At 47.1% G+C, this 23,173-nt stretch overlaps 1 protein-coding gene across 1 annotated transcript in view; it reads left to right on the top strand.

Moving 5' to 3' along the window:
* The window catches only part of LOC139749264 (cell adhesion molecule Dscam2-like), a 468,747-nt gene that overhangs the window by 318,119 nt on the left and 127,455 nt on the right, over window positions 1–23,173 (top strand). Inside the window, 4 exon segments of the mRNA XM_071663001.1 lie at window positions 14,955–15,153; window positions 15,517–15,644; window positions 20,577–20,737; window positions 21,922–22,066. Of these exon segments, the coding sequence (XP_071519102.1) occupies window positions 14,955–15,153; window positions 15,517–15,644; window positions 20,577–20,737; window positions 21,922–22,066 (633 nt within the window).

Genomic DNA, 23,173 nt, shown 5'->3' with positions numbered 1-23,173 from the left:
CTAACGAGTATGTAACGAGTGAGCCATCATGTACCCTCATAGATAATACAGAATGTCGAAAAAGATCATGTGAAATATGTATAGGACAGTCTATGTATATGTCTGTCTATCTATGTCTGTTTGTGTATGTACCTATCTATGTATCTATGTGTCCATCCGTCCATCTCTATATATCTGTGTGTGTGGATGTGTGTGTGTGTGTGTGTGTGTGTGTGTGTGTGTGTGTGTGTGTGTGTGTGTGTCTGAGTGTCTGTGTGTCTGTGTGTCTGTATTGTCTTCAATATCTCCGTCAAAGTTAACACGTAACATTATTATAACTTCAGGAGCCATTGAAGGCGGCCCTTGTTTTCCTCTTTCCCCCTTGTGTCCCAAACTTCTGTTGGTGACGGCATTACCCTGGGAGTTGCCGGTCCCACGCCCACCACCACCTGGCCTCTGACAACATCCGGCGGTGTTTTCGATGAAATTCACAGAAGAAAACAAAACAAAATGATTGAGGGATATATTGCTGGCAATGTATGTATGTGACAGGCAATGTTGATGATAGCTGTCTTTTCTTGTATATTTTGGTGGAGTGATATCTATTCTTTATTCTTGTATTATCTATTTCATGTATATATATATATATATATATATATATATATATATATATATATATATATATATATATATATTTATTTATTTATTTATTTATTTTGCTTTGTCGCTGTCTCTCGCGTTTGCGAGGTAGCGCAAGGAAACAGACGAAAGAAATGGCCCAACCCACCCCCATACACATGTATATACATACACGTCCACACACGCAAATATACATACCTATACATCTCAATGTACACATACACACACACACACACACACACACACACACACACACACACACACACACACATATATATATATATATATATATATATATATATATATATATATATATATATATATATATATATATATATATGTATAGGAAAAGTTGCTCAAGTAGCGAGTGTATATAAGATGCAGTTATAACCACAAGGAAACGTAAAATAGAAAGTGTTAAGCGTTTTCATACAAGTACATATTGCCAGGTCAAGAATCCAGTGCAATATTTGTCCACCTTAAAGACTCTTTGGGTCATCAAATTGACTCGGGGTCGTGCTGAGGTCATGACATACATACATACATACATACAACATCTCAGTAATGAATGGCAGTATTGTTGAATCGTCTCTCCGCAACACTGGGAGAGATGCTAACATGAAACAAAAAATGTTGGTTCGTATGAATTGGATAACTTCATCATTGAAAATTGAATTTTGCAAATATGTTTCCGTCTATTCGTAGGGTTACGTGATCTTGTAACTTGGGAGAGGTGAGGTGGTGGTCGGGGGATGAGGGGGGGTTGGGTGACTGACCTGCGCCCTAATCCCTTCACTTGTTTCTTAATTCAATTGCCTGTCCCGCGCCCAGTGGTGGCTGGTATATTATATTCTGGTTCCCTCCGTCTGTGCTCAGCCTTGATAATGTAATTATACGAAAGCGCTTGACATTTCAAGAAGCTCTGTCCCTTAACCTCATACATATGTGCCATGTCTATTCCCATGTGGACACACACACACAAACACACACACACACACACACACACACACACACACACACACACACACACACACACACACACACACACACACACACACACATACTCTAGCCAAAGCCAAGTGTGTGTGTGTGTGTGTGTGTGTGTGTGTGTGTGTGTGTGTGTGTGTGTGTGTGTGTGTGTGTGAAGTGACAGATGAATGAATCGATCAATGAACTGTATGGATAGGGTCATACAGTGATCATGATACTCTCTTATCTGACAACTGAAAACTTGAAGATAAAACTATATACATCGCATGGATATATATATATATATATATATATATATATATATATATATATATATATATATATATATATATATATATATATATATCAGATATTTATGGCACAGAAATTCCGAAGAAATTTGGATGGATAGTCTTGACGAAATGACAGAGGAACATCAGTGTGGTTACCAGAGAGCATCTTGAACTGAGGTACAATACTGTTGATGATTACAAATGATTACAGATGATGATTACACCCAACTTGCATGCCGTACTACCACAAGTCATAATATGTAAAAGAAAAACATATATATCGAGACGGCTTACCGGATAAAGTGATTACACATATTTTTTTCTTAAGCTGTGTCAGTTCCCTGGGTCGAGCTGATTCATATGCCTTATATTTTCGGGGCATTTGAGATAATGAAGCCTGGCGCTCATGTTAATGTGGTTCACTTAGTCTAGCGAAGATAATTGCCAGCCAATATGTCCTATGCCGTGTACTCGACTCCGTGGGGATCAAGTTGTGTACTGGGTGACTCTCTGTGGCTTTTGAGTTCCTCCTCTCCTATCTCGGCACCTTTGATAATGAGGGTTGGGTTTTTGATGATGAGGTTGGGTTTTTGATGATGAGGTGGGGTTTTCCTCAAGTATATAAACTATACACATTTATGTATTTTCCATAAATGGCTCACTTCTGTCCCCCTTTTTTTTTTCCTCCCCCTGCTATGGTAGTTCTCCGTCTGTCTGTCTCTCTGTCTGTATGTATGCCTCTCTCTCTCTCTCTCTCTCTCTCTCTCTCTCTCTCTCTCTCTCTCTCTCTCTCTCTCTCTCTCTCTCTCTCTCTCTCCTTCCCTCCCTCTCTCTCTCTCTCGTGCTGCAGCACCTCATGTCGGCCGCCCTGGTGCCAGCCACATCTTTGCCACATGTGGCCAGCCGAGCATACGGTTCCTCCCCTCTTCCCCTCTCCCCTCCCCCTCCCCTCTCCCCCCTCCTCCCCCATCATCGACACCACCTTTACAGCGGGTGTAAATCCCACTGGCGTCTTCTTCGTCGAGCAGCAGCACCCGCTGTAAAACATTTACGAGAGTTAAAAGAGCAATGAAAGTCAAGAGTGGAGGTTGCCGAAGGAGCTGGTTGAGAGGGGGGAAGGGGGATTGGTGTAGGGACGTGTGGCCGTGGTGGTGGTGGCTGGACAAGGTGGTGGTGGTGGTAGGTGGGGGCAGTGGGTGACTTAGGTGGTGGTTTTGCTGGTTGTAGGTGGGATGTGGGTTGGTAGATGGTGCTGGCCACAGGGGTGGTAGGTGGAGGGCGTAGCTGTCCTGGATGGTGGTAAGTGGTGATCGTGGGTGGTGGTGGTGGTAGCTGGCCCAGGTGGTGGTAGGTGGAGGTGAGTGGGTGGTGGCACGGGTAGGGGTAGTGGAGGTTGTCGTTTGGCCAAGTTACCTAGGTGATATGTGTTCCAGGTGGTGGGTGATCCAGGTGGTGATGGTGGGTGATCCAGGTGGTGTGTTATCCAGGTGGTGATGGTGGGTGATCCAGGTGGTGTGTTATCCAGGTGGTGATGGTGGGTGATCCAGGTGGTGATGGTGGGTTATCCAGGTGGTGGTGGTGGGTGATCCAGGTGGTGATGGTGGGTTATCTAGGTGGTGATGGTGGGTGATCCAGGTGGTGATGGTGGGTGATCCAGGTGGTGATGGTGGGTGATCCAGGTGGTGATGTTGGATTATCCAGGTGGTGATGGTTGGTGGCTTTGGCCCAGGTGGTGGTGATGGGTAGGTTAGGTACTGGTAGGTGGTCTAGATGGGAGTAGTGGGAGAACTGGTTGCTGGTGGGCGGCCAGGATGGTGTTCGTGGGTAGTTCTGGTGCTGGTGGATGGTGTCGATGACAGGTGGTGTTAGTGGGCGGCCTGGGTGGGGTGGGCGGGTGGGCTGGGTGGTGATGGGTGGTCGGCCTGGATGATGAGGGGTGGGCGGCCTGGGTGGTGAGGTTGGGCGGCCTGGATGATGAGGGGTGGGCGGCCTGGGTGGTGAGGGGTGGGCGGCCTGGGTGGTGAGGGGTGGGCGGCCTGGGTGGTGAGTGGTAGGCGGCCTGGATGATGAGGGGTGGGCGGGTGGGCCGCCCGACCTCTTACCCCCTGCACCAGCACAGACACAAAGCCTAGTCATTACGTGTGGAATCCTTCCCTCCTCCAGGCCAGCTTAAGGCACCGTCATGCCTAAGCTCTCTCTCAAGCTTTTACAGCTCCACCAGCTTTACGTGGACCGCTCTGTCTCTGCTCCACCAGCTTTACGTGGACCGCGCTGTTTTCCACATACGCTTGGATTCCACGTATTTTGGGTCTGATTACTAGACATTTAGCCCTACTGGTTCTGACGACAGAGAAGAAAGAAAAAATCTGTAGCAGGTGAATACATTTCTAAACCAGAAGAATACATCTAGAAGGCGAATACATTTCTAAACCAGAAGAATACATCTGTAGCAGGCGAATACATTTCTCAACCAGAAAGAAGAATAGACAGATGTACAGAAGGCGAGTAAATTTATCAGCCAGAAGAATAAATCTACAGCAGGTGAATACATTTCTCAACTAGAAGAATAAATCTACAGCAGGCGAATAAATTTATCAACCAGGAAGAAGAATGAATGAATAGAAGGCGAATAGATTTATCTACAAACATCTCTTGGCACCATAGTTTATTCAGTCCCTATGAGACTTTTCTATGAATGACATGGCAGTGGGTGCATGACACTCTCCCACAAGTGCATGACATGACAGTAAGTGCATGACACTCTCCAACAAACGCATGACGGGATAGTGAGTGCATGGCACTCTCCAACAAGCGCATGACGTGGTAGTGAGTGCATGGCACTCTCCAACAAACGCATGACGTGGTAGTGAGTGCATGGCACTCCCCAGCAAGTGCATGACACGACAGTGAGTGCATGACACCCTCCCCCAACAAACGCATGACACGACAGTGAGTGCATGACACCCTCCCCCAACAAACGCATGACACGACGGTGAGTGCATGACACCCTCCCCCAACAAACGCATGACACGACCGTGAGTGCATGACCCCCCTCCCCTCAGCAAGTGCATGACACGACCGTGAGTGCATCGCGATGCCCCTCAGTCGAGGCGCGTGGCGCGCCATGAAAAACGCCGGGCATTACAGCAAGTGCATGGCGCTGCTCCCCTCCTCCTCCTCCTCCCCTCCTCTCCCCTCCCTCCTCCCTGCGCCCCCGAAAAATTTTCCCTGGCGTGGTATACGAGGGAATATTTATTCAGGAAGAAAATTTTACCTTCTGGCCTCATCTTGTGTGGCTTGAAGGAGAGAGAGAGAGAGAGAGAGAGAGAGAGAGAGAGAGAGAGAGAGAGAGAGAGAGAGAGAGAGAGGACGAACTTTTCAGAAATCAGACGAAGTACATGGAATGTGCGTTAACTTTAATATCCTATCAGGTCAAAGGTTTCGACTATATATATATATATATATATATATATATATATATATATATATATATATATATATATATATATATGTATATATATATACATATATATATATATATATATATATATATATATATATATATATATATATATATATATGTATATATATATATATATATATATATATATATATATATATATATATATATATATATATATATATATATATTTGCGTGTGTGGACGTATGTATATACATGTGTATGGGGGGGGGGGCATTTCTTTCGTCTGTTTCCTTGCGCTACCTCGCAAACGCGGGAGACAGCGACAAAGTATAATAAAAATAAATAATATATATATATGCAGAATCTTCACTTCACCGTGAAGAGGTATATGCATAGTCACCACTGGAAAGAGAAAATTGTGCATATATATATATATATATATATATATATATATATATATATATATATATATATATCTTTGATGAAGTCTTTATAATGGTCAGTGGACGGAAAGGAGGACAATCTCGTCGAAACTTTCTCGCTGTAAAGAGGGTCCTTCCTTTCCCTGCTCCTGTGTGGAGCGCAGTTTAAAGCTGCAGGACCCTCAGGAATGAGGTCTGGGTTGGTATGATGATGATGATAATGATAATAATGGTGATTGATAATGATGATGATAGCACTGCTGCTGCTATCAATAATGATAATGATAATAATTGATGATAATAATGATGAAAATAATAATGATAGCACTACTGCTGCTATCAATAATGATTATAATGATAATGATAACAAGTATGATGATAATAATGATAGTAATACTATTGATAATTATGATAATAATGATAATGATGATAATAATAATGATAATAAGTGACAATAATGATAATGATAAATGATTATGATATGTTGATAGCACTTGTTATAAAGATATCAGCGGCAACCACAACAACAACAACAACAACAACAACAACAGCAACAACAAAAACAACAACAAACACAATGCTTGTCAAGACTATCGTAATGAAACTGAACAACAAATAGATTATTCCGATATGAACAATTGACGTCATACTCGGTGCATGGAGATCTGTCGGCGTCATAACGTTGCCATGACTCGCACAGTGGAAGGCGTATCAGCTGGTCATGATACAGAAGCACCTTAGTCATCAGCAGTGACCTTGGGGGGTCATCCCCTGCATCCCAAGGCGGCTGGTGTGATTGGTGCCTGCGAGCGAATCACTCCCTCATCAATCCTAATGCGAGATCCTCAATACATCACAGAAACGTCCTCCCTTCTATTTGCTAATGAATTTCCAGTGAATTATCGAGTTGACATGTCTCTCTCTCTCTCTCAAAACCTGTCCTATCTCTAAGTTATCCGTATCTGCTTCATATCTTTGTATCGCCCTCCACTGGAGTTAAAAGAAGGAATCCCTTTGGAAACACTCCCAACCACAGCGCCCAAGACGAGGCAGTGGAAAGGCTGACCCTCAGGTCAGATCTGCAGTCGTGACTAACTGATGGAAGTGCAGCTAGGGAAGACCTCGGCCATAGAACCTCAAAGCTCCTGCAGCAGACGCGAGAGCGTCGCGCCACCAGTGGGTGGGAACAGACAGATTCTAATTGGACACTTGTCGCAGCGGTAAACAAGATCCCGAGGATGTACCTCTGTCACAGGAACAAACAGAGCCTTGACGGACCCCTGTCATAGCAAAGAGACAGAGCCTTGACGGGATCCCTGTCATAGCAGCAGACAGCGGCTGGAATGACCCTTGTCATGGCAGCAGAGAGAGGCTAGATTGACCCCTGTCATATCAGCAGACAGAGACCAGATTGACCCCTGACATAGCAAGGAGACAGAGCCTGGATTGACCCCTGTCATGTCAGCAGACAGAGCGTAGACGGACCCTTGTCACAGGAGCAGCAGAACTAGACACAACAAACAAGTCCACAGTATTAGCAAAGAAGCCAGACACACACACACCCACTCCGTCTAACCCACAACAAACTCAGTGGAGCCAATTACACCGGCAGTGGAGCCATCAACACTTCACTGAAAGATGAGGATAGAGCCGACCTGCCTGCCCTTAAATCCTTCGTTAGAGCCACAGCGAGTCTTCAGAGCGCCCTTAGGGACCCCCTCCCCCCATCTCCACCCACTCCCACTGCCAACCAAGGTAACGATTTTAATGAGTTCTAGAAAACCACGGCACCAGGAACAGCAGAACCGAGGAGGTCTTTCACTGTGTGACCTGCCATTGATGATGAACTCCTCTTCGTCTGCACCGCAGACCGATAGAGAAGATGTACATAAGACCCCCCTTGACGGAGAAGAGAGACGGTAGATCGACCATTATATAGCACATGCGGCACACACACACACACACCGTACGTCGAACGAACACCTCCTACACGAAACATCAGAAGCCAGGCATCCCTCTCCCTGCGGGAGGAGGGCGGCAAAGGTAATATATACTCTTCCCTTTCTCAGACACATAAACCCTGGTCAGCCTCTGGCAAGTGGGGACATAAATCAGAGTTTACTGTATCATACATTTATGGTGGCGGGTCTCCCAGAGTGACGTCGGGGGGGGCGGCGGGCGGGGGGCGAAGAAGGCGGCGGGTCATTCTATCGTCGGGGCCTTCTGGAGGAAGTGTCTGCCGGCGAAATATGTGTGTGTGGGGGGGGGGGGGGGTTTATTGGGTGATTTTGGGCTGGGAAGTGATGGGGTAATGGCGAAGGGATGATCGATGACGTCACTCATCTCGTCCGTCGGCCACTGGCTGGGAAGCTGAGGGAGAGACAGACGGGCTTCTTGCTGCGGGTGCCAGTGTTCTCATCTGTCGTTCGGTGGATAGGCGTTGTTGCCGGTTTCTAGCTGCTGATACCACTGTTCTCAGTCATTTGTCGGTTGGAATACACTGGTTTCTAGTTGTATCTATTGCTGGTCTTATCTTTCGTTCGCTGACTGGGAGACACGGGTTTCTAGCTGCTGCTACCACTGTTCTCAATCGTTTGCCGGTTGGAATACACTGGTTTCTAGCTGTAAATACCACTGTCTTCATCCATCATTCGCTAGTTGGGAGTCACGGGTTTCTATCTACAAATACCACCGTTCTACATCGTCTGCTGGTCACAAGACACGGGTTTCTAGCGGCATTATACTACTGTTCTCGTCCACCGTTCTCTGAGTGGTTTCTCGACGACGGGAATTTAGCGCAGCTTGAGCTGTCGTTTACGACAAGCGATCCAGCGACTGCTGGAGGAAGGCTGATCTCCCACTGTGTAATTTGAGTTCCGCTTCCCCAGGCGCAGTATATTGTACATCCCGAGGCACCGCTGGGCTCCGCTGTGAGCGAGAACTGCGCGCGCGGAACACACGACTTCAATTTCTAGTGGGACGGAACTATATTTGTCAGTCATCACACTGTAACAACGGAGTGAGACGCAGTGTGTTCTTCTTGCGGGGCGACTCGCTCCTCTTCGCCTCTTCTTCCTCCCATTGAACTTCTCCTCTCTCCTCCTCCTCCTCCTTCTCTGAGAGGAGGAGGAGGAGGGAGTGTAACGACCTCTGCAGCATCGCCTGGAGGGAGAGAAGGAAACTTGTCTCTGAAACGACGCCCCAGAAGTTTAGTTAGAAAATATAGGCCGGGCTCAAGTTTCGCCAGGGTGATCCCTCATGCTCTGGAGTCTGGCTGCGGCCCACCTCATGTTACGCCCAGGCCTCATAAAGGCTTATATGTCTGGGTGGCGCTCTCATCCCATCCTTGTCTCGTAACTCATGTGTATCACAGGAGAAAAATGAAACGCACACACACACACACACACACACACACACACACACACACACACACACACACACACACACACACACACTCGAAAGTGGGCTTCCATGACGCCTTATCTTTTATGAGTAGATAAAAGATACAAATAGGAAGCTGTGGGTGGATGTGTTGCCTTCTCTGACGTGTGTGTGTGTGTGTGTGTGTGTGTGTGTGTGTGTGTGTGTGTGTGTGTGTGTAGGACAGGGTGTAACCACGGTGGTTCCTGGCCACTTCGTGTGTGCTATGAGAGTCCTATGGGATGTATGGCCCCACTTGGGTAGATGTATGGGCCACCTCTGCAGGTGAACGGTGTCACTTCCAGCTATATGGATACACATTCCCAGACGAATTGCCGCTTTTTCTTCCTCCTGATGTCAAGGGTTTCACTAACAGGGAAAAAGCCTTTGTCCAGATCAGGCCTTAAAACGAAATAGACGTGAGAAAAGAGGAATTATCTGATACTCTCTGAAAATTGGGAAAGTTACCTCTCAAAAGAGAAAAGGAGGCATGGCTTAGCTATTAGGGAAAAGTATGAGGAAGTAGAATTCCAAAAGCTTGGCAGTATAGGGAAAGAAACAGATGTCACAATTACCCACTGTTTTGTTGCCAGCATTCAATTAGTAATCATACGATGCAGTGGCTTGCTGTGGACTTGCATTGGTAGAGGCATGCAGGGCAACCAAGTGTCGGGAGCAGAGATTGAAGTAATATCTGTAGAAGAGGGAAAGAGAAGTAACAATGCCGCCTAGAGCGAGGGGTTCATGTCTGCAGGCGAGGCTTGGGAGATTTACGGGATAGACTCGACCCTGTGAACTACTTACGTAGACGTAGGGCTGGTCCATGACGTGAGAGCAGCGCCCCATACGAGGAAGATTCAACCCCTTGTATAACCGGGGCACCTGCTCCGGAAAATGGAATCTACGCCATTTTCACATGACTCGTAGTTCCTTAGAGTCAAGCTTGGCTCTTTACGTCCCATCAGGTGTCTAAGATAAATTCAGTATTACGGTAATACCAACTAATGTTTATTGTGTTGTGTGGCGGACCCATGTAAAAGTTTTGGGGAGTTTTAGATACAGACATAAGAAGAAATTGGGGTTTTAAAGGCTCTAAGCTCAGTTGTGTTATGCCTTCTACCCTGGGGAAATCCTGACCAAATCTGAGTTTATGGAGACAGTTGTGAGGAGACGAGAGGCAGTGGGGGTCGAAGCAGTGAGACGATGTTTGTGTATGTCGAAGCTGCTCAACCTTAAATGGACGATGAGAAGAGATGAGGAAATTCTCTGGAAACAGTAGAAGTCGAAGAAATGAGAGTGGAGCTGGAAGGACTAAAACACTCAATGTTTTGAAAGGATATTAGACTGTACCTGCTCAGCTCTTGGTCAGGAATTCGAATTGAATAAGTCTACTGAGTTGCGGGTCAGACACGAGTTGAAATGCTGGTAGACCTAGTACTTACCTATGGCAATTGGATGCACAGGATATTCTCTCAAATGACTTTGCAACTCTCTCGTCCGATAGACGATGAACCACAGGTAGATAGAGAGATGCTAGATCGACCACAAGATACTTCTTGTAGCTTCACACTGAATCTAGCAACGCCATAGTTGTGCGGGTGTGTGTCTGAGAGAGAGAGAGAGAGAGAGAGAGAGAGAGAGAGAGAGAGAGAGAGAGAGAGAGAGAGAGAGAGAGAGAGAGATGGACACTTCCAGTAGTTAGAGGTACAGCAGACTGGAACAGTGGGTCAGTTCTGCCTGCCAGCTCTTCACCAGGGAAGCCATTCTGAGGGCCAAGAGAGGACTGGAGTCCCTGGAAGGCACCTCACTCCCGGTGGGTGTGCACACTGTGGCATCTTCATTTTCCCTCATTCCCTTCGCTGTGTGTGTCTACATTCTCTGGTTTTATGGCCACACTCCCGCGATGTATGTACAGACGCAATGTATATGATCACAATTCCAGGGAGGGGTTTATAGCTACACTAACCCTCGTGTATGGTCTTATCTCTTGATTATATGGTTACTTGTCCTGTTATATGTCCACACTCTATTTCCCATGGTGTATGGCCTCAGTCCTCTGGTTGTTGAGGCTACTCTCAGCAGCTGATTGGCCACACTTCTAGGGTGTGTACAGCCTCGTTCCCCATGGTTGGATGGCCTCGTTTCCCCCAGTGGCCACACTGCTCTGGGTGTGTATGGTTGAGTCACTGGATGTACGGCTTCATTAGATCGTGTGTATGCCCAGACGTTTGTATAACTACACATTCTATGAACATGCCCACATTCTCGGGTATGTGCGCATGCACTGTATGAGTTTATGGCCACATTTTCGATTATATGGCAACTCTACGGCTGCATTATAGTTGTCCCTAAAGCCACACTCCCCGTGTATAGGGCCATGCTCCAGGTGTATAACCACACTCCAGCTGTATGGCCACATTCACACTCCAGGCATTTCGCCACACTCCTTAGGGTGTATGGCTACAGTCCCCTCATACATAGCAACATTCACTGTCTGTATAGCCCACTCCCAGGTACATAAACGCGTGGCTGAGACCCACATGCCTTACACACACACACACACACACACACACACACACACACACACACCCTCAACATGGTCATGGCAGGAAGAACAAGAGGAGGAGGAGGAGGAGGAGGAGGACGAGGTACTTGTTTGTGAGGAGCAAGACCAACGTGGCAGCTCCATAAACCTGGTTTATGACGGTGATAACTTACCTCCCCTGACCGACCTGTTCTGGTTCCTGCAGATCTCGGTGCCCCGTGACCATCCTCAACCCAACCTTATTCCTTAAAGGCGAGTCTGGAGACCCGTCCCTCCTCCTCCTCATCCTCTTCCTCCTCCTCCTCCACCTGCTGTGTGTGGCAGGGGATCTGTGGACCCATACAGGCACCTGAAGACCACCTTGACTGAAGGCTTCAGTTCGTGTGGTTGATTGTAGCACGCGAGTTATGGCTGCGTGGATGTCCCCAGCTGCCTCCTGCATGTGTCTGAAGCTGTCATGGCAGGGGGGGGGGGGAGCGACGTGTCTTTTCAAGCCTAGGTTTCTAAAACTATGGCGGCGCGCGACACGCTGTTGCCATTACTGTGGTTAGGCCGGCCACCAATTTCTGCTGTTGTTGTCACTCATAATTTGGCTCTCTGAGTGGAGCTACCGCTGCTCCGGATGCTTGTTCTCCAGCTGTTCCCAGCTGCTCTCTCTCTCTCTCTCTCTCTCTCTCTCTCTCTCTCTCTCTCTCTCTCTCTCTCTCTCTCTCTCTCTCTCTCTCTCTCTCTCTCTCTCGCTCCAGCCGCTTCTGTCTGTCGCTTCTCACCAACGCTCGTGCTGGTGTCCCTCTGATTCCGTTTTCGTTCACTTGCTTCTTGTTTTCTGTTTCTCTGACTTATTCCCTTTGTGGCGTTGGTGATGTGGCTATCAGCAGTGCTCCTGGTGTAACAGTGCTAGCGTTATCACTACAGGTAGGTAGGGTCGCTTATCGTCTTTCACTGCAGGTCAGGGCAGTGCACTTTCCGTCCTCAGGTGCTGTTGCTGTAGTAGCTCCTGCTGTTAGCGCGTCCCTCATTCATATGTTGTTCACTTTGTTGGCACTGCTGTTATTAGCGGTGGTGCTGTTGGCACTACTGTTATCAGCGGCGGCGCTGTTAGCGCAGCTGTTATTAGCGGTACTGATGTTAGCGCTGCTGTTATTAGCGGTGACACTGTTGGCACTGCTGTTATTAGCGGTGGTGCTGTTGGCGCAGCTGTTATTAGCGGTGGCGCTGTTAGCGCTGCTGTTATTAGCGGTAGTGATGTTAGCGCTGCTGTTATTAGCGTTGGCGCTGTTAGCGCTGCTGTTATTAGCGGTAGTGATGTTAGCGCTGCTGTTATTAGCGGTAGTGATGTTGGCGTTGCTGTTATTAGCGGAGGTGCTGTTAGCGCTGCTGTTATTAGCGTTGGCGCTGTTAGCGCTGCTGTTATTAGCGGTACTGATGTTAGCGCTGCTGTTATTAGCGTTGGCGCTGTTAGCGCTGCTGTTATTAGCGGAGGTGCTGTTAGCGCTGCTGTTATTAGCGTTGGCGCTGTTAGCGCTGCTGTTATTAGCGGAGGTGCTGTTAGCGCTGCTGTTATTAGCGTTGGCGCTGTTAGCGCTGCTGTTATTAGCGGAGGTGCTGTTAGCGCTGCTGTTATTAGCGGTAGTGATGTTAGCGCTGCTGTTATTAGCGTTGGCGCTGTTAGCGCTGCTGTTATTAGCGGTGGTGCTGTTGGCGCAGCTGTTATTAGCGGTGGCGCTGTTAGCGCTGCTGTTATTAGCGGTACTGATGTTAGCGCTGCTGTTATTAGCGTTGGCGCTGTTAGCGCTGCTGTTATTAGCGGAGGTGCTGTTAGCGCTGCTGTTAACGCCGCTGCACGGGAGGTTTCACCTGCCGCGGTGCAGCATTTCGCAGATTCATTACGTTTAATTCGGGTCATTTAACGTGACGTGGGCTATTAGTCAGCCATTACCTGAAATTACTAGCGGAACCATTTGCCAGGCCACGGCTTGTGGGGGGCAAGAGGGGAGCGCCGCCACACTCCCCAGCTGGACTGCAGTTTCTCCCTCTCTCTCTCTCTCTCTCCCCCAGTCTCTCCCCAGTCTCTCCCCAGTGACCGTACGGTGTCTGTATGTGTGTGTGTGTGTGTGTGTGTGTGTGTGTGTGTGCGGAGGGGATGGTGTTTTAAGTGGTAGGAAAATTGGACGTGGGTAACGCCACGACCCTTGAGCACGACGATGCGACCCTTGAGCACGACGATGCGACCCTTAAGCACGACGGTACAACCCTTGAGCACGACGGTGCGACCCTTGAGCACGACGGTGCGACCCTTGAGCACGACGGTACAACCCTTGAGCACGACGGTACGACCCTTGAGCACGACGGTACGACCCTTGAGCACGACGGTACGACCCTTGAGCACGACGGTGCGACCCTTGAGCACGACGGTACGACCCTTGAGCACGACGGTACGACCCTTGACCACAACGGTGCGTGAAAGGAGCCAAAGTGGGGAGGGAAAGAGAAGACCCTGGCTTGGCTTCTTCCTACGTTCCTTCTTCAGGAAAGTGATACACGAGGGAAGGATTCCCAGGATTTGCATGAAAAAGGGATGGGACTTGTAGGTCATTCAACACGTGTTAGGGAAAACTTCAGACTACTGCGTACATTTCCGAGATGCACACACACACACACACACACACACACACACACACACACACACACACACTATAAGCTTTATTTATCATAGGGTTGAATCTGAGTCTGGAAACGATTGCTTGATAATACTAGTCAGTTGTAGTCAATGAACTACAGCTCTCCTGTGCATGAAGAGCATAAACTTTCTAATACATGCCTCATACTGATACGCATGGGTTCGAATTCTGGGTACGGCAGTCGGCCTACACCAAACCCTAGGTGTTCATCTACGTGCATACATACACAGTTTCTTATATTACTAATAGCGAAATGACAATTGTATATATTTTACCTCTAGTGGCCACTATATGTCATTGATTATGACCTTATAAAATTCTCTGTACGTTCAGTGAGTGTTGTTATGTATGTAATCTTTATCATCGTCGAGTTCGTTATCAAACCTTCTATAGTTGTTGACGTAGGTAAAGACGTTGCTCAAAAAATGTCAGAACATCATTATTTAGGTTTGGATTCCGTCACAGCGGAATCGAAGGTGACTCAATGTGTGTCAGAGTATCGGATAGCCTCGATGCCCTGTGTGGTAGCGGAGATCAAGTTAACAACAAGTGTAGCTGATCGTCTATTTTTCTCCTTGCAGATGGACTTCTTACACGGGCGGCGGCCTGGGCGGCAGCGTGGGCGTGCGGTTAGGGGACATGGGCGTCATGGATAGCATGGGTGATCGTCGCTCCTTCGCCCCGTCGCCCGGCTCAGCCGTGCTGGTGATCGAGGCCGCCCATCCCTCAGACGCGCATGCCTACACCTGCACCGCCAACAACTCTCTGGGCATCGACCAGGTGGGTAGGTGTTGTGCCAGGCGGGCTGGGTTTGTACGAGGTGGGTAGATAGATAGATAGATAGATAGATAGATAGATAGATGGATAGATAGATAGATAGATAATTACCCATCAATAAACCATCCGTTTATTCCCACATTTCCCCTCAATGATCCCATCCTTGTTTCTACGCATCCCTATCTTCCCTTGCCTCGCTCGCCCTCTACACATGTCGAACACGTCCATCTCTGTGCCGTTCTTTAGCCTTGGGATATCAGTGTTTTAATGCCGTCATTCTCCTCTCTGTGTGGTGCGGTGCTGCTGTGGTGGCGTGTGTGCGGTGCGGTGCTGCTGTGGCGGTGGCGGCGCGTGTGTGGTGCACAGATGAGCGTGGAGGTCGTGGTGGAGACCCGCCTGACGGTGAGCGTGACACCTCGAAGCCTGACGGCCGACCTTGGGGGCACCGCCACTTTCTCCTGCAGCGTCTCCGACCCCGTCGCCTCCGTGTCCTGGTAAGTCGCTTGGCTTATACCCCTGTGCATGTAGAGCAGGTGAGGTCACCGGAGGGGTAGAGAGAGGAGGAGAAGGAGGAGGAAGAGGAGGAGCAGGAAGGAGAAGGAGGAGAAGATGAAGGAGGAGGAGCGGGAGGAGGGAGGGAGAGAGAGAGAGAGAGAGGGAAATGTTTGCGTAATGAACTCCCGAACATTTGATCATTATCAGCGGTGCGAGAGGTGGCCATCTGATAAGCTCTGCGGGGAAGGTTGGGGAGGTCGGTCCTCCCTTCCCCTCCTCCCCTGCCAGATGCCACCACCACCACCACCAGCCTCCTCACACAACACGGGCAGCACCACCAGCAACCCCGACCCCTCTCTCCTCCTCCTCCTCCTGTCACCACCACACCGCCAGACGATCGACATTTAAGACGACGGCCGCTGTAGCGATGTGGTGCTGTGGTTAGGGAGGTGGGGGTGAGGTCGTCCCCAGGGATGTTGCACATGTATACGTATACCACTTGGGTACTTCTGTATCATTACGTCATTAGATAAAGGTAAGAAGTGCTCTCTCTCTCTCTCTCTCTCTCTCTCTCTCTCTCTCTCTCTCTCTCTCTCTCTCTCTCTCTCTCTCTCTCTCTCTCTCTCTCTGGGTGCTAGGGGGAGGCGGTTGATGAAGTCGCCCTGTGTTGATATTTCTCTTTACTTTAAATTGATCAAAAGTGGGAAATTTGATAGGTATTTTACTGTTTGGCCGCTTCTCGTTCATCAGTCGGCATTATGTATATATATATATATATATATATATATATATATATATATATATATATATATATATATATATATATATATATATAGGCAGATCTTCAAACATGTTTAATTGAATATGACTGCCAAATTAGCATTCATCAGGTTCTGGCCAGGTGAGGATATTCCAAAAAAGGCCCAGTCCTCTGTTCCTAACGCTACCTCGCTAACGCGGGAAATGGCGAATAGTTTGAAAGAAGAAAGAAAAGATATACTTCTATCCCTGGGGATAGGGGATTAAGAATACTTCCCACGTATTCCCTGCGTGTCGTAGAAGGCGACTAAAAGGGGAGGGAGCAGGGGGCTGGAAATCCTCCCCTCTCGGTTTTTTTTTTCAATTTTCCAAAAGAAGGAACAGAGAATTGGGCCAGGTGAGGGTATTCCCTCAAAGGCCCAGTCCTCTGTTCTTAACGCTACCTCGCTAATGCGGGAAATGGCGAATAGTTTGAAAGAAAGAAAAGAATATATATATATATATATATATATATATATATATATATATATATATATATATATATATATATATATATATATATATATACATATATATATATATATATATATATATATATATATATATATATATATATATATATATATATATATATATATATATATATATAGATATGAAATGATTACATGCATAAAGGGTCACCTTAGTGTGGTAACATACACTCACACATACACAGACATCTACTGCACTAGTTGTCTGTGTAAGTGTGTGGAAGCCAGAGCCCTCCACACACACACACACACACACACACACACACACACACACACACACACACACACACACACACACACACTATCGTCACTGTGTTGTTGATCTTATCTCTCCTGACATTGGCAAGAAGGATCCACCTTCCTCCCCCTCTCACTCAGCTGCCGCTGCAAAACACTCGGTAAACTGAGCCATCTGTGTACTGCTTGGCTGATAAAGAGACTCTGTTCTATAACTTTTACCCTTATTTTTTCCCCCATAATGATGGCGCGTATTAACTGTAATTTGTAAACGTATGTAGCATCATTTTCATAAATGATCATAGTACGTATTCAGTGTATTATGATAGCATATTTACCATCAGTTTCTTGGAGGACGACTATACGTATTCGCTGTATTATTATAGCCATATCATTTGCTTATCTGTTCTGTTATATGATATCTAATATTCTGACCGCTTAAAAGCTGTACTGATTCGTAAAAGAAAAAAAAAAAGAAGAAAAAGGATTCAAAAATTTGTCCTCTATGCTTGCCCCCAGTTATTGGAGTTGCGGAAATTTACTGCCTCCAAACCCTGTGGTACAACCTTTATGATACAGCTTGTGCTTCTCTTCTAGCTGCTTATTTGCATGTAGGATGGTCTGCTTCGCCGCACAGGGGGAGGGTCACATGCTTTGGAAACCACACACACACACACACATTCTGCCGCTGTTTTACCTGGGTGGTTGAGGATGTACAGAGGCGTTCAGTGGTTCGAAGACCCCTGAGCATGATAGTGCGACCCTTTGAACACAAAGATACGACCCTTGAGCACGACGGTACGACTCCTTGAACATGATGGTATGACCCCTTGACCACGACGATTACGATCCTTGACCACGGCGGTACGACCCTTGACCACGACGATACGACCCTCCAGCACATCGGTACGACCCTAGAGCACGACAGTACGACCCTTGAGCACATCAGTACGGCTCTTGAGCACAACGATACGACCCTTGAGCACATCGGTACGACCCTAGAGTGCGACAGTACAACCCTTCAGCACGACAGTACGACCCTAGAGCACAACGGTTCGACCCTTGAGCACGACTGTACGGCCTTGAAATGTCAAATCAAAGGCCAGGCCCTCATAACCCTGTAGTCGAACCTGCTTAAGGAAGAGTCGTACCGTCGTTGGCACAGGGTCATCCCGCCGTGTTTTGAAAGGTTCAGGGACCACTCCTCACTGTCCACGTCTTTGTCCTGACCCCGTGTTACTACTATACGCCTGTGTCTCGTCTGTGGCACAGGATGTGGGAGTTGAAGGTCAAAGACTATGCTTCCAAGGTCACTGTGACTTAGTAGCTTCTTTGACCAAGGCTTCAGTCGCCTTCCACATATCGATCACATATAGGGACTATACCCCAGTAATCAAACACATGTTTTTTTCCTTCTCCCACACAGCAAAGTCATTCTTTCCACTAAATCCTATTAGTATAAAAGCCTCAATTGGGGAGAACCTAAACGAAAACATTTTCACTATTTCATTTCCGTATAACTTTCATACAGCGTAGCTGACATGGGCTGGCCTCACGTGTAGGATATGTGATGGAAAATGCTCCTTTGTGCTCCCAACGTCTGATTTCTCTTTCGGAGACGAAGTTGAATGTTACTTCAAGGATGTATGAAGGCTTGAAGGGCGATGAGGCGTGGGGCACAACTTCCGACGAGATGTGAATAAAATGTGGATAGATGTAGGAATGAAATGTATATATATATATATATATATATATATATATATATATATATATATATATATATATATATATATATATATATATATATATTCCAGTCCTTAGATCATTTTCCCCAGCCATTGACTCGTCTCGTTGACTTACAAATACCAAAAACCACTGGAACTTTAAATACATCATTTACATCTTGATACATAGATATCTTTGTTTTGTTAAACGTAGTTACTTTCAAGGTTCCTAGTTTAACCTTAGCGTGCATGCATACGCCTCCTTATTTGATTATAATCAGTCTGTTGACAGAGACTATCATGGCCACTTGGTGAGATGTAGATACATCAAGGCTGTGTTAGAAATGTAGATGTAAGGAGAGGGGGGAAAGTAGGTCTGTTTCCGTAGTGATTGCACCCCTTCTTATGGGTGTGTGTGTGTGTGTGTGTGTGTGTGTGTGTGTGTCTTTTGGTATATGACCCATTTACCTATCTATATTTATTTCGCTGATTTTTACGTTTGCTGATCGTGTGGTGTGTGCAGAGGAACGGTTGATGTAGGTTTATGCGACCCAGAGTTTGCGTCTACGTAATTCAGAATCTTGAGGAGGGTCTTCAGCAAGAGGGTCGGTCGTTAGGGGGAGAAGGAGGGGGGGGGGGGCATTTTTAAGACCACTAGAGACCACCATAGACCAACAAAAACCATTATTCCCACGGCTGATACAGAGAAAAGAAAGGTTGGCTGCGGTCAACATTGTCAGTGTAATTCATCAGATGGTCAATTTTGGCACTAACCACCCATTATTTAGGTCACAAACTGGCAATTTGTAACCCCCCCCCCCCTCGTCAGCGATGGTAGTTGGAGAATTTTGTATCCGGATTCCCTTGATTGGTCATTCATTGGGCGTAATCTATATCTTCGAGTTAGCTCAAACGTGGTGATATGATGTACTTCTATGTGCAAAAATATATTGATATATTGTTTCATCTATGGCGGGAGACCGAGCCAGTCTTGAGTTATACCCTCGTGAAGGAAGCAGAGATAAGGATGATTTGATGTATCGTCTTTTTTTTTCTTTGGTTTTTAAGAAAGATCGATGGTAGAGGATTAAGTGACCACTTTCTGAACCCTGTATCTCTCGGTCGCAGTTTAGATTTCAAGATTTTTTAACATAATGCTACGCCTTTGGACGTGTGCGGGCTAACCACACACACACACACACACACACACACACACACACACACACACACACACACACCACTCACGCACACACACACACACACACACACACACACACACACACACAGGGAGAAAGAGAGTCGCTGCCCCTTCTGTGATACGCGTCGGAGGTATCACCTCCATGCAAAAAAGAAAATCAAAATATAGTTGTGAGAGGTTTTTTTTGGGGGGAAGGTGTCAGCAGCTGTCTCAGCCATAGTAACGTAACATCCCATAGCATCATAGCATCCCCCAGTATCCATGCTCTCCCATCTCCATATAATGACAGTGTATTATGAAAAACTTTGTCATTTCTTTTGCACTTACTGTCTTTGTAGTAATACAGGTATCTCCATGTGGCTCTGTGGTCCCTCTCTAACTGCACGCACGTGTGTGTGTGTGTGTGTGTGTGTGTGTGTGTGTGTGTGTGTGTGTGTGTGTGTGTGTGTGTGCACGTCTGTGTGCGTGTCTCTCTCTTTCCAGGTATTACAACGGGTCTCCGGTGGTTGGGAGTGGCCGTGTCGTAGCGGCAGGTCGACAGCTGATCGTGTCGGGCGTGACCCACGATGACCCGGGCATGTTCCAGTGTCAGGCGGTGAGGGGCTCCCGCGCGGCCCAGCAGGCGGCGCAGCTCATGCTCGGAGGTAACGTTGTATGACGCGCGTGTATACACCTCACCTCACCTCACTCAGCCTCACCTCCCTCCCCTCCTTACCTCTCTCTCTCTCTCTCTCTCTCTCTCTCTCTCTCTCTCTCTCTCTCTCTCTCTCTCTCTCTCTCTCTCTCTCTCTCTCTCTCTCTACGTACCTAAGCACTCACTCTCTCTCCTCTCACTCTCTCATTGTTCTAATTGATCTGAGATGGACTGAATAAGCTAATTACTGCATTTCCTTGTAGTTTGCAACAGAATTTTGATTTGATAGATTTGTCAAGTGATTTGAGTGCCTTCATATATATATATATATATATATATATATATATATATATATATATATATATATATATATATATATATATATATATATGTATATGTATGAAAATAACCACGTTATAATTCTTCATTGCACACGTATGTCCTGAGTGCATTCTTGTCTTGAGATAATTTCACAGGCGGTCCTCACCTACGAGAAACCCCAGTTCTCCCTCCGTCTGACCAGACTGGAGCATCCTCATGTAAGATAATCATATGTATTTACGAGGGCGCACTTGAACTCTCCACCCAGACTTTATCCTGAGTTGTGAGAGGCGGGAGGGTGTGTGTGTGTGGGGGGGAAGTGGCTTGGGAGGCACTCACGAACATACCCCTTCTCATACCCCTCACAGAAGTTTGTTTGGAGTGGGGGTTCTCATTGTCGACACGCCCCTCCTATTCCCCCCCAGCGGCTTCCAGCTTTTTCTTTGCCCACTGCAGTAATAACACCTTTATGCGTTTTCTTTTATTTCTTTGCCCGCTGTAGTAACAGAGCCTTTATACGTTTTCTTTTATTTCTTTGCCCACTACAGTAACAGAGCCTTCGTACGTTTTCTTTCTCGTTTTCTTTGCCTACTGCAGTACGAGCCCCCGTCTTACGTTTTCCTTTCTGTGTCCAGTACGGTATCCCCTTCACCATACGTTTTCTTTTCTCATTGCACATTTACAGTACCAATGTCATCGTCGTGTTCTCCATGTTGTGATGAGTGACCTGTCATTTTCTTTTTTCATTATCATTATCATTATCATTCCTTCTCTTCAGTTTCTCTTGCCTCCCTTTCGATCGTTCACTTGTTTGTTTGTTTTCTATTCGTGTGTTGACTTCATCTCCTGCGCCTTCTCCCTCCCCCGTGGCAGACTCGGCTCCGGTGTTGCACTATCGGTTCATCGAACAGACCATCCAGCCTGGCCCGCCCGTCTCCCTCAAGTGCTCCGCCGTGGGCAACCCCACGCCCTCCATCACCTGGACGCTGGACGGCCTACCCATACCTCAGTCGGATAGGTAAGCGACGTTCCTCCCTATTCCCTCAGTCGGATAGATAAGCGACGTTCCTCCTCAGTTGGATAAGTAAACGACGTTCCTCTCTTTCCCTCAATGGGACAGGTAAGCGGTGTTCCTCCCCTAGCCTCAGTTCGGATAGGTAAGCAGCGTTCCTCCCCTAGCCTCAGTCGGATAGGTAAGCAGCGTTCCTCCCCTCGCCTCAGTCGGATAGGTGAGGATCTCCCATCCTCAGTCACACAGGTGAATATTGTATGATTGATATGTATATACGGCTGGGATGCGGCTTGAAGATAACCATCTGTTGATGGCCAGGTAAAGCCAGCCTCGTCCTTGTCGTCAGCCTAGCTACCCACGCCGCCATCTCTCAGCGGTCCACCGCACCGCCTGCAGGGAAATGAGAAGGTAATAGGACGCGAAAGTAGCGGGTAGCGATGCAGGGAGGATGCTTGCAGTGGCGTAGTAATGGAGTGTGGCAAACGGTCAATGGGACAGGGAGGTGTTGAAGTAGTGACGCCCACTGTGTAAAAGATGTTTTGACATAGGGGAGCTCTGATGATGATTACGGTCATGTGGACAATATGACTGAACCAGGAGTGTGGAGCAGAAGACTCGACTAGCGAACGAGGTTGACCCAGAGAAATGGTAACTGGCGTCCACGCCTCGTACAACCAGTTATCCAGGACTTGTGGAGCGGCATAAACAGAGGATGGTGGTTGGTAGCGAGTCGGTCGGTGCCTTCCTTAAGAGACTCTTGATGTCGGTAGTGGAAGAGGAAGTGAGATTGAGACTAGGTGGGGGGAGACCCGAGATAACAGAAGACCTGATGGTCTGCGACGAGATGATCGGGTTAAGACAGTATTAGTGACCTTTAAGCTTCTGTTCTCCATAGATGGAAGTAAGGCAGTAAAACGAAGGGTGAAGTTCACCCTACCCAGCAGCGCTCCCTTCTGGTTCATCGGGCGCGACAGGAAGATAACTACGAAGTAACACACCCATGTTGTTAAGACAGTTGACACGGACAAAAATTTCATGGGAGAAAATGAAATGAAAAATACATTCCAGTCATAGCCAGCGAGTACACTATGAACGGTGGAACTGAGCCATTTT

The sequence above is a fragment of the Panulirus ornatus genome, chromosome 6, assembly GCF_036320965.1.
Source record: "Panulirus ornatus isolate Po-2019 chromosome 6, ASM3632096v1, whole genome shotgun sequence".
Lineage (NCBI taxonomy): Eukaryota > Metazoa > Arthropoda > Malacostraca > Decapoda > Palinuridae > Panulirus > Panulirus ornatus.
Note: the sequence above shows the minus strand (reverse complement) of the source record. Positions and strands in the feature narration are given on the sequence as shown.